Raw genomic sequence first — 14,782 nt, 5'->3', positions numbered from 1 at the left:
GGCAGAGAAGGAGCATCTGGGTGAAGAGGGATCACACGATGCCCACTGCTGCAGCGTGACGGACGCCGAGGAAGGAACCTGGCTCCGTTCTCTCCCCAGGCTCCGGATCAAGATGCCTTTCACCTGCTGCGTGTCCACACCCACCCAGAAGAGGACCCCACTCGGCGCCCTGCCCGGTGTGTGGCGGGGCCTGAACAGGGACAATGGCTTTTCGCTGTGTGCCAAGTACTCCGGTTCCTGCCCCGTGACCGAATCCCTGGGGAAGAAATGGAATCTGGGCCTGGAGAGACCGAAGGATACAGCTTCTGAGATAAGAGACAAGCAGCCGGGGCCCAGGCTCGCTCCAGGCCCAGGACCAGGGTGCAGCTGAAGGGGCTCAGGCCCGGGCAGGCCACTACAGGCCAAGAGTACGGGGCACCCCGGAACCGTCCAGCACTCGTCCAACACGATCGCCTGGCTTTGGTTGTTGCTGTGTAAAATTCTGGGTGTGGCCACCTTAGCTCACCTGGCCTTCCACCCTCCCTCCAGGAACCAAACCTCAGGAAGGCCCATCCCACCCCGCTTTGCGGCCCCAACACCGGCCTCCCTTCCCCATCCTGCAGCAGCCAGAGGGATCTTGTCACAAACCCTCATGAGCACACCACAGCTTCCCGTGGGTCCCCACTGCGACGGGAGAAAGGCTCCGCCCCAGCCTGGCGCTTCGGCCTCCTCTCCTGTTGCTTCCTCCACCCTGTGCCCTCCATGACACTCACCCTGAACTTGGCTCCACCAAGGCCAAGCCCTCCAAACCCCCCAAGCCCTCGCACAGGCTGTGAGCCCCACTGGGAGCACAGTCTTCCACCTTGGTGGTCCAGGGACTCATCACCCTGGGTGGCAATCACCTGGCAGCACCGGGCACCCCAGCACCCTGCTGGCCACAGCAGGTGGGAATGTCAGGGTGGAACAGAGCATACAGGACACACAGGAGCCCAAACTGCATTTCCCCCCACCGCCCCCCCCCCTCAGATTTGGGCCAGCCTCCCTGCCCCTCTCACTTCAGGCTCCACGCTGCACAACCTGACCAGCTCCCTGTGTGACCCTGGGCAAGCCCCTTAACCCCTCTGTGCCACAGACTGACGTGCAGACTGAACGGGTTGCCGTACGTAGTTCAAGTGCTGTGCACGGTAACATCGTAACAGCTGCCAGTCTAATTATAAAAAGCCCCTTTTATAGCATAACAAGTCCTTGTCCCCCGACTTTTTCATGCCCAGAAAGAGCAAGGAGAAGAGAAAGCCACTAGCCTCACCCTGTGGCCCTGGCCCATTAGGTGGGGCTCAGTCAGAAGGACCGACTGCGGGAGTTCACTGGGGTCAGTGGGACACCCAACAGCCAAGGGCCCCACCCCTGCTGGTAGGAGCATCCGACTTAGGGACCTGCACCCCCGACCGAGCACAAGGCCCCAGGCAGAGGCTGGGCAGAGACTCAATGAGCTGTTCTCAGTCCCCACTGCCCCCGGGTCTCCAGAGCCAGCCAGGTAGCCTGGCAGGAAGATCCTGTTCACATTCTCGGAGGCCCTCGCTGAGGCCACAGCGTCTGGACAAAGAGCATTCCCCCGCTTACACACTCCCAATGTCATCCGGGACCTGCACTGTCATGGTACTCCTCCCTTTAGAAGGGCCATCAGCACCAGCTCCCAGGCTGCCCTGGCCCTGTGCTGTGGGCATTCCGCGGGTCTCCCCAGACCTCCAGACACAAAGTCCGTGCCCCCTGAATGCCACCATGCGTCCCTGTCCACGGCCCTGGCACAGGCTGGATGGAGAGCTTTCCGGAGACAGTCTCCGAGATGGGCAGCAGGCGGCCACCTGGGCCTCTAGTTTTCTCATCTCTCCTGGCAAGATCAGCCACTGTTCCCTGGGTGGGTGCACACACAGACCCCTCCCAGACAGAGGAGACTGAACGGAGAGGGGGAAAGTGGCCCAGGAGGAGCACCCGCGGTGCCAGCAGGAGATCCAGGACTGTGACCTTCGACAGGTCCCAGAGCGTCTCTGAGCCTCAATTCCCTCCTCGGCAAAAGGAGGCTGGAGCCCTAGGGAGAGCCGGACTCCGCCCTCCCAGCCCTCCTCCCTTCTGGGGATTCAGCAATCTCTCTGCGGGGTAAACAGGAAGGCCAGGAGGGAGAGCCCGGGGCAAGGGGAGGAAGCTGCCCTGGTGGGGAGCGGCCTGCCCCAGCCCCAGACTGAAGGGGACCAGCCCCTGGGAGCCTCCGAGGACCGAGAATGAGAAGGCAGAGCAAGAGGAATCCCAGCTGGGCCACTTCTTGGCCGTGTGACCTTGGGTAGGGCGATGCCCCCCCCCTGAGCCTCAGTTTCCCCGTAAGAATCAGGCGGAAATGGAACTGCTGCCTCCTAGGAGTGACCACGGCGACCCACGAGAAGGACGCGGTCTGGGTCCACCCCGGCACCCCGAGGGGGCTGCAGAGGGCTGGCCGCCGCGCGCCGACTGAACGGGGGCTGCGCGAGGCGCTCTCCGCCCGGCCGGTCCCGGGCAGGCGCGACCCCGCAGCGCCTGACCGCCGCCCGCGTCCCCCTCTCCGCGCCCGGGTCAGGGTCGCAGGGCGCAGCGCCCCGCCTTCCGGAAGGCGGCCGGCCTCGCGCCCCGCGCGGCCCCGGGCCCGATCCGACCTCGGCGGCCGAGCGGGGCGCGCCCGCAATGACCGCAGCGACCCGGCGCGGGCCGCGGGACCCCCACGCACCACCCCCGCGGGACCCGGTCCCCGCCCCCGCCGCCGCTCACCGGGGCCGACTTGGACGCAAGCGTGCGAGCCCGCCGGGCAGTCGCGCCCACTGCCGCCGCGGGCCCGGCTCAGAAGGGGCTCCGACTCCGCCATGGGGTCTCCGCGCGCCGCCGGGACCCTCGCACACGCTCCGGAGGAGAGCGCCGAGCTCCACCGCGCAGGCGCAGTGTCCCCGCCCCTGGAGTTCGCGAAAAGTGAACAGCACTGTGACGTAGGGGAGCCCTTCGCTTCCAGCCAATGAGAACGGAGTTCTTGAGTGTGAAGGCGGGGCTTCCAGGGAGAGGCGGGCCCTGAGGACCCTCCTAGGCCCTGGAGGAGCGCGTTCTGTCACAGAATGGTACCGCCCCCTCCCCGGCCCTCAGCCAGCACGGGAGCGTCAGAAATGCAGAGGCCTGGGCCCTCCCAGACCGACCGAATCTGCAGCTCTGGGGGCAGGGAGGGCCTAGGATGGGCTTTGCATGTGAGCTGGTATGGGGGCGTGGCCGCAAAGGACATCTCCCAGCACGGAACTCTGATAATGGCATTGGGAAGACTGAATTTATTTGAGGGTGAAGTTTCAAAGACAAATGACACACTTGAGAAAATCTTTACAACATGTATGAAAGCGTTCGCAGCGCGGATAGAGAAAGAGCGCGTTTTCTGGGCCTGCTGGGACCCATTGCCACACACTTGGCTTAAAGCAGCTCCCGTTTTAGTCCCTGTCCGGCCTGGAGGTCAGAGGTCCCGCGGCGCCAGGTGCTCATCCCAGGGCCGCGCAGGGCCTAAGTCAAGGTGGCAGCGCCTGGAGCAGGCTCAAGCAGGTCCTGGCAGAATTTACTGCCATTGGGCTTAGGACTGAGGTCCCCACCGCTGAAGGCTGGCCAGGGGACAGTCTCAGCTCCTACAGGCCACTGCATCTCTTCACTCATGGCCCCTCCATCATCAAAGCCATCAAGAGCGCATCGCATCCTTTTCCTGCTCCGAATGCGAGGCTTCAGAACTCCCTCCGAGATCTTCCTGGCTTTGCCTGCGGCCACATCTCTCTGCTTCCCAGGGCTCATGCAATTACACTGGGCAGCCCGGGTAACCCGGGATCGTCTTCTTCTATTTAAGATCAGCTGATTAGTGACTTGAATTACATCTGTAAAATCCCTTTTGCCGCTAACCTATCATAACTACAGGCCTGATGCCAGTGGGTGAAGGTCATGAGGGCCAAAATTCCGCCTCCCACCGAGCTCAGAAAAGTCAGTTAAAAAAAAAAAAAAAAAGATTAAATTCTCTGTAGATAGGAACGGAGCAAAGAACATGAGCCAGAAGTTCACAAAAGCCCCCCAGAGTGGCTCGGTTGATTGAGCATCATCCTGTGCAACAGCAGGTTGCTGGCTCAACTCCTGGTCGGGGCACATGCCTGGGTTGCAGTTGCAGTCCCTGTCGTGCCCGTGCAAAAAGGCAGCCGATGTTTCTCTCACTTTCTGAACATGTCCTCTGGTAAGAATTGAAAAAGTAAAAAAAATTTTTAATGAAAAAAAATTTTTTTTGAGTTCACAAAAGAAAATATATCAACAATGAATGCGTGAAATAAGCTCTGCCTCATTAGAAGAGATGCTGATTAAAAGAACGAGCCCTAGCCAGTTTGGCTCAGTGGCTAGAACATCAGCCTGCAGACTGAAGGGTCCCGGTTCGATTCCAGTCAAGGGCACATACCACAGTTGCAGGCTTCTCCCTAGCCTGGGCCCTGGTTCAGGGAGAGTGCAGGAGGCAACCAATAGATGTGTTTCTCTCATATTGATATTTCTCTCTGTCTTTCCTTCTCCCACTCTCCCTAAAAATCAATGGAAAAATATCCTCAGGTGCGGATTAAAAATTATATATATATATATATATATATATATATATATATATATATACCTAATATGCAAAGTGTCCCCTCTGGAGTACGACTGGGAGACTGGGAGTTTGATCGCTCGCTATGACATGCGCTGACCACCAGGGGGTGGCACAGAGCGAAGGAAGGCCCCGGCCGGCAGCCAGAAAGCCCCAATCAGCCCTGATCGCTGGCCAAGCCTAGCGACCCTACCTGTGCACAAATTTCATGCACTGAGCCTCTAGTAATAATAATAACAATGAGATCGGTGAGCACATCAATTGGCTAAGGTTTGAAAGATGATAATGCTCAGAGGGCTCAGAGGGCCAGGGTGTGGCTAGCCACGGGGTGTGTTCATGGTTTGATTTTAATTTTAACATTTTTAAAACTTGACAAAAGTAAGATATTTTTATTCTGAAAAAGGAATTAATAGATGCATGCAGCTCTTAGCAACAATGGCCCATCCCCTAAGGACTTGTCTTACTGCAATTAAAGAATTCCCTCGATGTTTGCCGAATGGGCTACAGCACAGTGTACGCATTTGTCCCGACTGCATGGTGTTGGTGTTGAGGCTGGCGTAAATACAGGGGGCTAACGGGATCTCTCACCAAAGGGGAGGTGGAAATTAACTAGTGGGGAGGGGCCCAGCTTAGCCCATAGGAGGGCCAGCATATTGTCCCTGGTGCAGCCAGACTGTCCCCAGGATGCAGACAGATGCCCTCTAGGCTGTGTCCATCACTAAGCTTTCAGTCAGTCTGCCTGGTACTTAGGGGCGCCTGCAAGGAGAGAAAGGGCTCGTGGGGCCCTCTGGGCAGCTGGGTCCTCACAGCAGGCCCCTGTGTGGGTCTCCTGGGCACGGGGGCACTGTCCGGCTCAGCCTCAGGATCACTCCCTTCACAGCCGGCAGTGTCGAGGGATCGATGCTGCTCTGGAGGTGAAACCAGAGAGACATCTCACTGGCCCCTATGTGACGGTGACAAATAACCCCAAGCTCCACGGTTTAAACAGCACTTGTTATCTCCCATTTTGCTGAGACGGGACTCCGAGGGTGGCTCAGCCGGATGCCCCCGGCGCGGGGTCTCTCACAGGCCCGATCACGGGGTGGCCTGGGCTGCAGCCATTCCCAGGCTCCGTGGGTTCAGGTGTGCTCCCCCGAGAGGCCGCCCTCAGTTCCCAGCCGCAGGGGCCGCTCCATGGGGCAGCTCAGGACACGGCAGCCGGCTCCGTCAGAAGGAACAAGCGAGAAAAGCCAGAGGGAGCGGACTAACAAGATGGGACTCACCACCCTTCATAACCTAATCTCGGAAGAGACATCCCATCACTCGTGCCATGTTGTTTGTGTGAGGCGGGTCAGCAGGCCCAGCCCCCTTCAAGGAGAGGGAACCACATCCCACAAGACCACCAGGAGGTGGGGACCCTTAGAGGTCATCTTAGAAGGCTACCTACCACCATAGGTGACAAGAAAGGCTTTGTTTTCGTGTCCATGCCTGCGCCCTTAAGAGCACCTGCCACACCACGATTCTCATCCGGGTCTCCCATCTGCCCTGTGAGCTAAGACAGAGGTCCCTCTCCCCGGGACAGATGAGGAAACTGAGTCTGAAGGGGCTCCGTGTTGCCTCACCCAATGGGCTGGAAGCGCCATGTCTAAGAACAGCCCTGCCCCCCATCAATGGAGGCCAGGAGCACAGGACCTGCTCAGGAGAGGAGGAAGCCCAGCGGGCAGCGCGCAGCACAGCAGGCCTGGGGAGGGCCAAGCTGGGTCCTGGCACGGGCTGGCCCTGCAGTTACAGAGCAGCAGCTGCGGCCAGCCCGGAGGGAGGACCCAGCAACGTCACAGCCAGTGGTTTTTGCAAAGCAGCTGAGAAAGGGGGTCCTTGGCAGGAAGTCCAGAGCCTGCCCTGCCCCCAGGCAAGAAAACAAGCCTGAGATTCATTAGGGCACAGGGTCCTCCTCTCCCCTCGCCGCGCCCCCCACCCCCGCCCCTCACAAGGTGTCCCTTGGAGCCTGCAGTGGAGAAAGGCGTCCTCTTGGTGGGGACAGACACTGTCTGGCTCAGCCTCAGGACCACTCCCTGTCACAGCAGAGCCACTGGGAAGGCTCCCTCAGCACAGAGCCCTTCCTCCCCAGATACCCAGCCAGAGGTTGCACCACACTTGGTTGGAATGCCAGCAATGCTCCCTCGGCTCCCAAGCATGTGCTCCGCGCTTTGGGCAAAGTGCCAACCACCGCCCTGTTCGGTTCCCACTTTGTTTTTTAGGGGGAAACTTCCTGGTGAGCCTGTGGGGGTGCAGAGGAGATCCCAAGAGGGGCCACTGTCCTCCGGAGGCACCGGCCACCACCAGTCGGGCACCCTGGGCCTGCTCCTCACTCTCGTCATGTTCATTTCCTTCCTGGTGCATCCGGCCACGCGGGGCTGGGTTTCCTCGTCACGAGCAGGGAGCATGTGCCCATGTGGGTCTTTGTAACGGTAGCATCAGGGCTTTTATTCAAGCATCACACATCTATTGAGTGCCTACTGCATGCCAGGGACTGAGCGAGGCCCTGTGAACTGATACAGAGAGTGCTCAGATGGATTCTAAGAGCACGTGGAACGACGTAAAAATCGCCCAGCCGCCCAGTCACGTGGGGAAAGCATGGGCCCCGAATCCTTCAGATCTGAGTTCACACCCCGCCCCACCCCCATCCTCAGGCCTCTGTTTCCACCCCCATGAAGCGGGGTTTGCAGCAAGATGGGCACACAGTAGGGCCTCATCCTCCCTGCCCCCTCACCCACTTCCTTCCACACCGTCTCTGGAGAAGAATGAGCCAGTGTTTTAGGGTCACAAAGGATTCTCAGATTCCTCACACATTGGCCCCGAAGCTGCCCCGAGAGCAGCTCAGCAGTTACCCTGCTGCTGCTCTTGGGAAAACGGAGACTCAGAGAGGCCACATGCTCTGTCCCAGGTCACACCGTGAGTGGGGGGCGCAGTGGGCACGCAGCCTGGCCCGGGACCGGAGGGACACCATGTCTCAGAGCACGGGCCACGAGCCGGGGCCTTGGCAGCAAACCCATGCCCTGGGGACAAGTGTGTGGAACACCGTATGCTTCCCAGGCCACACGGGCTGCATGCTATTTCCAGTTCGCTCACGTGACACAAGCAACAAGAATCTGGGGAGACCCGACCGTTGCTGTGTTGGGAACTGAGCTTGTGGTGGGAACTAAGTGGGGGGAGGGGGGAGGGTGATGAGGGTCAGCAGGGTGGAGGCGGGAGAGCGGAGGGCTGAAGGCCGAGCCCAGAGACCTATGGGGTTGGGGTGCAGCTCAGAGCAGAAGGCCCACGGGGAGCCTAGGTCAGGGCCCGGGACAGGCCCGTCGGCCAGGGTGGTGTCTGGGGCCTCGCCAGGTCAGACCGCAGTGCAGGCCTCCTCCTGAACCGGCAGCCGCTGAGACAGGGCCCGAGGAGTCGGTGTGGATGTGGGTCCCAAAAAGTAGGTCAGGGCCGGCAAGAAACAGGAAGGTGCATTATCCGCTGGTAGCAGCCAGCTCAGTGCCGCGGGGCCCTCGGGGCACGGAATCTGGGTGCTCTCTCCACCCCCTGCACCGCTGGCCATCAGCTGGGGGCCACTCCGAGGGCACGGAGCTCCCTGCACGGAGATGGGGATGAGCGAGAGACAGCAGGACGGGGCCTGGAAAGCAGCCCAGACTTTGAGCTTGCTGCCAGGCCAGCTGCCCAGAGCTCCTCGGCAGGGCACAGGTCCAAGGGAAGAGACAACCAGGACCCAGGAGCCTGGAAGAGAGGCCCCTGCATTCTAGGCTGAAGGGGGACTGGAGTCACCCAGGCTGGGGAGAGCTGGTGCCCGGCCTGCAGGGGTAAGCCAGGCGAGGGGACCTGGTAGCTCAGGGTCAAGGTCTGTTCTGCAAGAGGGAGGAGAAGTCCCCACCTGGTTCAGGCGGCGGATGGATGGTGTGAGCCCCTCAGAGCCAGCAACGCCCCAGCAGCTGACACCAGGCAGCCGTTCAGAGAATGAGGCCCAGGGACCTTCGGCTCCCCTCAGAGCAGGCTGAGCGTGCCCCCCTGGGACGCTGGTGCCATATCAAGTGTGTCCTGCATGACAGGTCGTCATGCTGGGTGGGCAGGGGCCAGGCAGGGGACCATGGGGAGTTCATGTTTAATGGAGACAGAGTTTTGTTATGCAAAATAATGAGTTCTGAAGACGATGGTGGGGGTGGCTGCACAACACTGTGAGTGTGCCTGATACCCCTGCGCTGGGCACTTCGAAATGGTTAAATGGCAAAGTTTACCTTCGGTGGATTTTTTTTGTTTTGTTTTTTTTACAGAGAGGAAGGGAGAGGGATAGAGAGTTAGAAACATCGATGAGAGAGAAACATCGATCAGCTGCCTCCTGCACAGCTCCCACTGGAGATATGCCCGCAACCAAGGTACATGCCCTTGACTGGAATCGAACCCGGGACCCTTCAATCCCCAGGCCAATGCTCTATCCACTGAGCCAAACCGGTCACGGCAACCTTCGGTAGATCTTACCATAATATTTTTACAGATCCTGTGGGGTTTTTGTTTTGTTTTATTGATTTCAGAGGGAGGAAGGGAGAGAGAGATAGAAACATCAATGATAAGAGAGAATCATTGATGGCTGCCTGCTGTACACCCCTCACAGGGGAACAGAGCCCACAACCGGTCACGTGCCCTGACCAGGAATGAACCATGACCTCCTGGTTCATAGGTTGACGCTCACCCACTGAACCACACCAGCCGGGCCCTGGTGGGTTTTTTAATGACTTGAAACGCACACACACACACACACACACACACACACACAATCAGAACAATCTGTTCCGCTGGCAGATGGAACAAAACCTCGGGGAAGCTCCAGGTCAGACCGAGGCACCAGGAGCTGCCAATCGTGACTTTCCTCTGGAACACAGCTGCTTCTGCCAGGAGGTTTAGGAAGCCTGGCCTCCCCCCACCAGGAGACACCAGGTCCCTGGGACTCGAGAACAGCTCTGCCGTTCTGCGCTCGTCCCACGGGAAGCTGAAACTAATGAGGATTGGGGTCGAGGCAGGTTTTCATTGTATTTGCACGTCTGCGCCAGCGGCCGGCCTGGACGGAACTGCACAACATGGTCTCAGGATTTAGGGCAGTATCTTCCCTGGCTTCCCTGCCTCCCATTTCCCCCAAGTCAGGAGTTGTTGGCACCAGTCCCCGTGAGTGTCTGGCAGCCGCCCTGGCTGCCTGTCTCTTCCCCCTCACCAGGGACACCTGTGTAGGTGTCACAATCACCTACCGAAGGGGGCTGGGGGGATGGTGAGCTGAAGACGAGGCCCATCAGAGCAAGGCGGGAGGGAATTCCCATCATCTTCCTCCCCTGTCTCACGGCCCCATGTCCACGTGGTGCTTCCCAGGATCACCACCCAAATAAGTGATGTGGCCCCCACCGTGTGGTTGAAGGGATGGTGGTGTGTGCCTGGCACAGCCACAAAGGGGTGGACTGTGCTAGGCTGCCTGCCCCCCATCGCATCTTCCTAAGGCTGGAAATGGTTTCCCTGAGTTCCCTCCCGGAGCGACACTGGGTTAGAGGTTGCCTGTGAGGAGGGCTCCTGGGAGGCCTGAGAGGTGGAGCAAAGTGGAGGCCGTGGCTCTGCAGACCTCTCCAGGAGCTCCTGCTTCAGGCTCCGGGCCAGATGGGGCAGCCTCCCCGGCTTCTGCAGCTCCTGTGCTGATTCTTGGCTCCAGGCTGGTGAGGGACCGGCTCTCCTATCCTCCCCTGCCCCAGCCCACACACACTCCTCTATGAAACTCCTTATTTCCCTGGGAGTGTGATGTGTCTGTTTCCTGATCCAACTGGGGCAGAGGGAGGGAAGGGGAAGGGAAATGAGGAAGCAGGAAGGAAGGGATGCTGCAGGGGAACCCTAGGTTAAAATAAGGGGAAAGAGGCATATCCAGCAATGAACCTTGTCTGCACCCTAATGACACACACACAACTCTCTAGTAAATAGAGACAGACAGATCTTTCCCGCCTCAGGGCCTTTGTACCTGCTGCTGTCTATCCTGGAATGCTTTCCTGTGGGCTCAGTGAGTACCTGGCTCCTTCTCCTTCCCCCTTTCAGGCCTCAGCTCAAGCAGAAGTAGCCTCTAGCCCACCCTCAATCAACAGGCCTATCTGGCCCTAACTGGTTTGGCTCAGTGGATAGAGCATCTGCTTGCAGACTGAAGGGTCCCAGGTTCGATTCCGGTCAAGGGCATGTACCTTGGTTGCGGGCACATCCCCAATAGGGGGTGTGCAGGAGGCAGTTGATTGATGTTTCTCTCTCATCGATGTTTCTAATTCTCTATTCCTCTTCCTTCCTCTCTGTAAAAAATCAATAAAATATATTTTTTTTAAAAAAAATAGGCCTATCTGCCATTCTGTATGAGTTTCCGATCGCTGCTGTAACAAATGAGCAGAAACTTAGCAGCTTAAAACAACACACAAGTATTCTCCTGTGGTTCTAGAGATAACGGAGCCTAAAATCAAGGTGTCTGCAGGGCTGGTTCCTCCTGGGGCCCCGAGGGGAGAACCCTTTTCCTTGTCTGTTTCAGCCTCTAAGACCACTGGCATCCTTGGCTCATGGCCCCTTTCTCACACTCCCCTGGCCTCTTCCTTAGGGCATCACATCTCCTGCCTGACCCCCTGATTGTCCTCCATCATCACATCTCACTCTGACCCTCTTGCTTCTCTATTATAAGGACCCTTGTGATTATAGGGGACCCACCTGGATTATCCAGCATAATCTCCCCGTCGCCAAATCCTTCACGTCATCAAATCTGCAAAGTCCCTTTTGCCACGGAAGGTCACATATTCTCGGGATCTTGGAACTCAGACACCAACATCTTTAAGATCATTCAGCCTATGGCACACCCTCCTCTCTCCCACCATATAACGTCCTATCACCACACCTGCTCCTCTTCCTCACTGCGATGATCCCAGTTAGAATTCTTTTGTTCATTTGTTTCTGTTTACCACCTGCTCTTCTTCCCCAGGAACAACATTGTTGGTGTTCAGTAACTATGTGTTAAATAAAGATAAGAATGAATGAATAAATGATGGTTGGATGGATGATGGATGATGGGTGGGTAAATGGATGATGGATGGATGGGTGATAGATGGATGGATGGATGAATAGATGGATAATGAATAAATGATGAATAGATGGGAAAATGTATGTATGTATGTATGTATAGATGGATAGATGGATAGATGGATGGATGGATGGATGGATGGATGGATGGATGATGGATGGATGGATGATGGATGATGGATGATGGATGGGTGAATGGATGGTGGATGGATAATTGATGGATAATAGATGAATATTGAATGGATGAACAAATGAACAGTCTCCCACATAAGGGAAAGAGGAAAATGTAGGCTTCTGCAAAGATTCCCATGAGGCAGCTTCTATCACAGGCGCTCCAGCCTGGCTAGCGCAGGGGAAAGAATAAAAGAAGGTCCCACTCACCCTTCCCATCAGGAAAGCACGCTAGACCTTGAGAGACCTTTTAATCTCAAGGGTTGAAGCCAAAGGGCCTCAGGCATGGAGCTGGGAGACCCAGACCACACACACGTTTGCCTTGTCTCCTCCTGAGAAAAAAGAAGAACCGGCCTGTTAGAGCTAAAGTGGAAAGTGAGGATGGGCACGGAGCACAGGTATGATCAGACCCCACCACCCTCTCCGCGGCACACCTGGGGAACCAGGGCTCCGTTTCCCTCCGTCTGCAAAGGCAGAGCCAGGCTGGATCCCAGGGTCCAGAGTTCTCCCCACACATCTTGACGTTTCCATGCCCAGCAGTGGAGATGGGGACACGGAGCCGTCCCAGCCCCTGAGCACAGGTCCTACAGACACGCACAGTTACTCCCTGGGCCTCAATTTCCTCATTTCCAGAATGCGGGCCCATCTCCATCTGTTTCATTTACCATTGGGTTCCCAGGGCCTAAAACAGTGCCTGGCACATAGTAGATGCCCAGTAAATACATGCCTGATAATCTGTAAACTGGGGGGGGGGGGGGGGGGGCGAAGGCTGTTGTGAGGATTAAGTGGTTCCATTTATGCAGGCTCTGGTTCACAGGACACAGTGAGTGGCCTATAGCTGTCATCACTGCACCTGTCCCCCGACAGATGGGACAAATGGCAGCAGAGAGGTGAGAACACACCCAGGAGCGTGAGATCCTGGACCCAGCAAGCTGATCAGAGCTGCCCAGCTTGGGCACCTCATCCGCCGGTGCCCTGTCTGCGTCCCTCAGCCTCATGCAGCCGCCATTCACCTGTGCAGCCTGCCTTCCTGCCCCAGGGCCTTTGCTCACACCACCTCCTCTGCCGGATGCCTTCCTTCCCCTTCTCACCGAGTCACTCCGGCCCAGCTTTCCTCGTGGGCTCCATGATCACCTCCTCAGAGAAGCCATCCTGATCTCCCTGGCACACCTGGCCGTGGTGCTGGCTGTCCAGGTGTGGTTTTACACGTATGCGGATCATCTGGCTCTGGTCTGCCTCTCCGCTCGCCTTCAGTGGGGTCATCCGCCTACAGTGCAGTGCCTGGCGCCCCACAGGTGCTCTGGCTTCCACAGTGGAGAGGAGCCGGCAGAGGCTCTGCTCCACGGCCACCGTCCTGCAGGGGGCAGATCTGGCAGCAGACAGCCCTGCCCAGAACCTCCTGCCCCCAGGAACCCCCAGCAGAGGCGGGTCCTGGCCTGAGGGGGCGTGGGGTGTGCTGTGGGACCACAGAGTCCATCTGTGAGGCCCATGGTGGGGGGCGATTAAAAACAAAATTCCTGAGCAGAGCCTTTCTGGGGTGCCCACAGCGCTTTGCTGCCTGGATCTGACCCCTTCCTCATTGCAACTCTGTGGGTCGTTTCTCCTCCACCCGACAGGACAGGACACCAAGGCCCAGGACCGCCAGGCATTGAAGCCGCCACAGGAGCCCAGCCTCCAGCATGGGACCCCGGGGTGCAGAAGCAGCAAACCCAGGCAGGGGATGGCTGCCCCACTCACAGGCACCTCTCATTAGTTTTAAAGGAAACCAATTTCCACACCAAATAAGGCGGCGGACCTCGGAGCCACTGCCCACTTCACACAATTCCTTTTAAGTGTCCAAATGCAATTACACTTGGAACTTGCCTGGACTCGGCCTCCTCCCGCCTCCCCCACCTCCCCCTTGGCCTCCCCACATAAACAAGTGGCCCAGCTGGGCCCCAGCTGGCCGGCCCTGGGGAGTGAGGGGCGGTGGGGGGGGGGGATCCCGCTGCCTGCTGCCTGCCCAGCCTCTCATCCCAGGCGTGGCCTGAGCTTCCGCATCCTGGAGCCTCCTTCTGCCCCGCCCCAGGCCAGCTGGGCTCGCCGGGAGCACCCCCCTCCCTCCTCCCGGGGAGGATTGCACTGGGGCAGGGACACCCGCTTCCTCCAGGACAGAGGCCCGCAGCCCCAGGCAGGTGCAGGGGGAGCTCTATTTCCAGGCTCCCTTCAAGACGCCCACAGAGGCACCCACACACGATCTGGGCACCGCAGGCTCCTCTCTGGGAAACACTGGTTGGAATTCCCTCGGCTCCCTGGCCATGAGAAAGTTGGACCAGGGCAGGAGGGCCCTTCCCAAGGGGCTCGCTGGGAAGCCACTCCTCCCCGCCCCGCTGGGGCGCCTGCATCCCCCAGGCTCTGGCTCGGGGCCCCAGGACCCCGTGGTGCTCGTGGGGGGGAGTCGAGGTTGACTCATCCTCCCCGCGAACAGCGCACACACCAGGCACCCGCAGCCGCCAGTTCCCGGCTCGGCCCAGGCAAGCACAGTGATTTTCCACTTGGGCCATCTGATTGCTATTAGGGCTGGGAGAAGGGAATTCCTGGTTCCACGGGCCCACGGGGGCCCTGGGCAGATTCCGGGGTCGGGAGGGGAGGCACCAGGGGGGAGAGGAGTGCCACCTGGGTGGCCTCCCTGTCCCCTGCCAAGCCTACCTCTCACACGCCTGCACCTCCCCCTCCGCGGAGCCCTCGCCTGCTGTCTGTCTCCTGGCATCTCCATATCAGCCCCTCAGTACATTGGAACAACCAGTGGGGCCCCCCTCCTGGACCTGTGCCCCCAGAAGGCCCAGTGGGAGCTGCCGAGGGAAGGCACCGGCAAGTGGACAGCGAACGCCCCTCTCT

General features: G+C 58.7%; 1 protein-coding gene across 2 annotated transcripts in view; it reads right to left on the bottom strand.

Moving 5' to 3' along the window:
* TPCN2 (two pore segment channel 2) overlaps nucleotides 1–2,938 on the bottom strand; it is a 28,415-nt gene extending 25,477 nt beyond the window's left edge. The window contains exon 1 of one of the 2 annotated variants that reach the window (XM_081100386.1): nucleotides 2,773–2,938. In XM_081100386.1, the coding sequence (XP_080956512.1) occupies nucleotides 2,773–2,866 (94 nt within the window). In that variant the 5' untranslated portion in view covers nucleotides 2,867–2,938. The remainder of the gene's footprint in view (nucleotides 1–2,772) is intronic. The other variant, XM_081100387.1, reaches the window with a different exon arrangement.
* Nucleotides 2,939–14,782: the final 11,844 nt, after the last annotated feature.

The sequence above is a fragment of the Myotis nattereri genome (assembly GCF_964212035.1).
Source record: "Myotis nattereri genome assembly, chromosome: 9".
Taxonomy (NCBI): domain Eukaryota; kingdom Metazoa; phylum Chordata; class Mammalia; order Chiroptera; family Vespertilionidae; genus Myotis; species Myotis nattereri.
The sequence above is the reverse complement of the archived record's forward strand: the minus strand, read 5'-3'. Positions and strand labels throughout refer to the sequence as shown.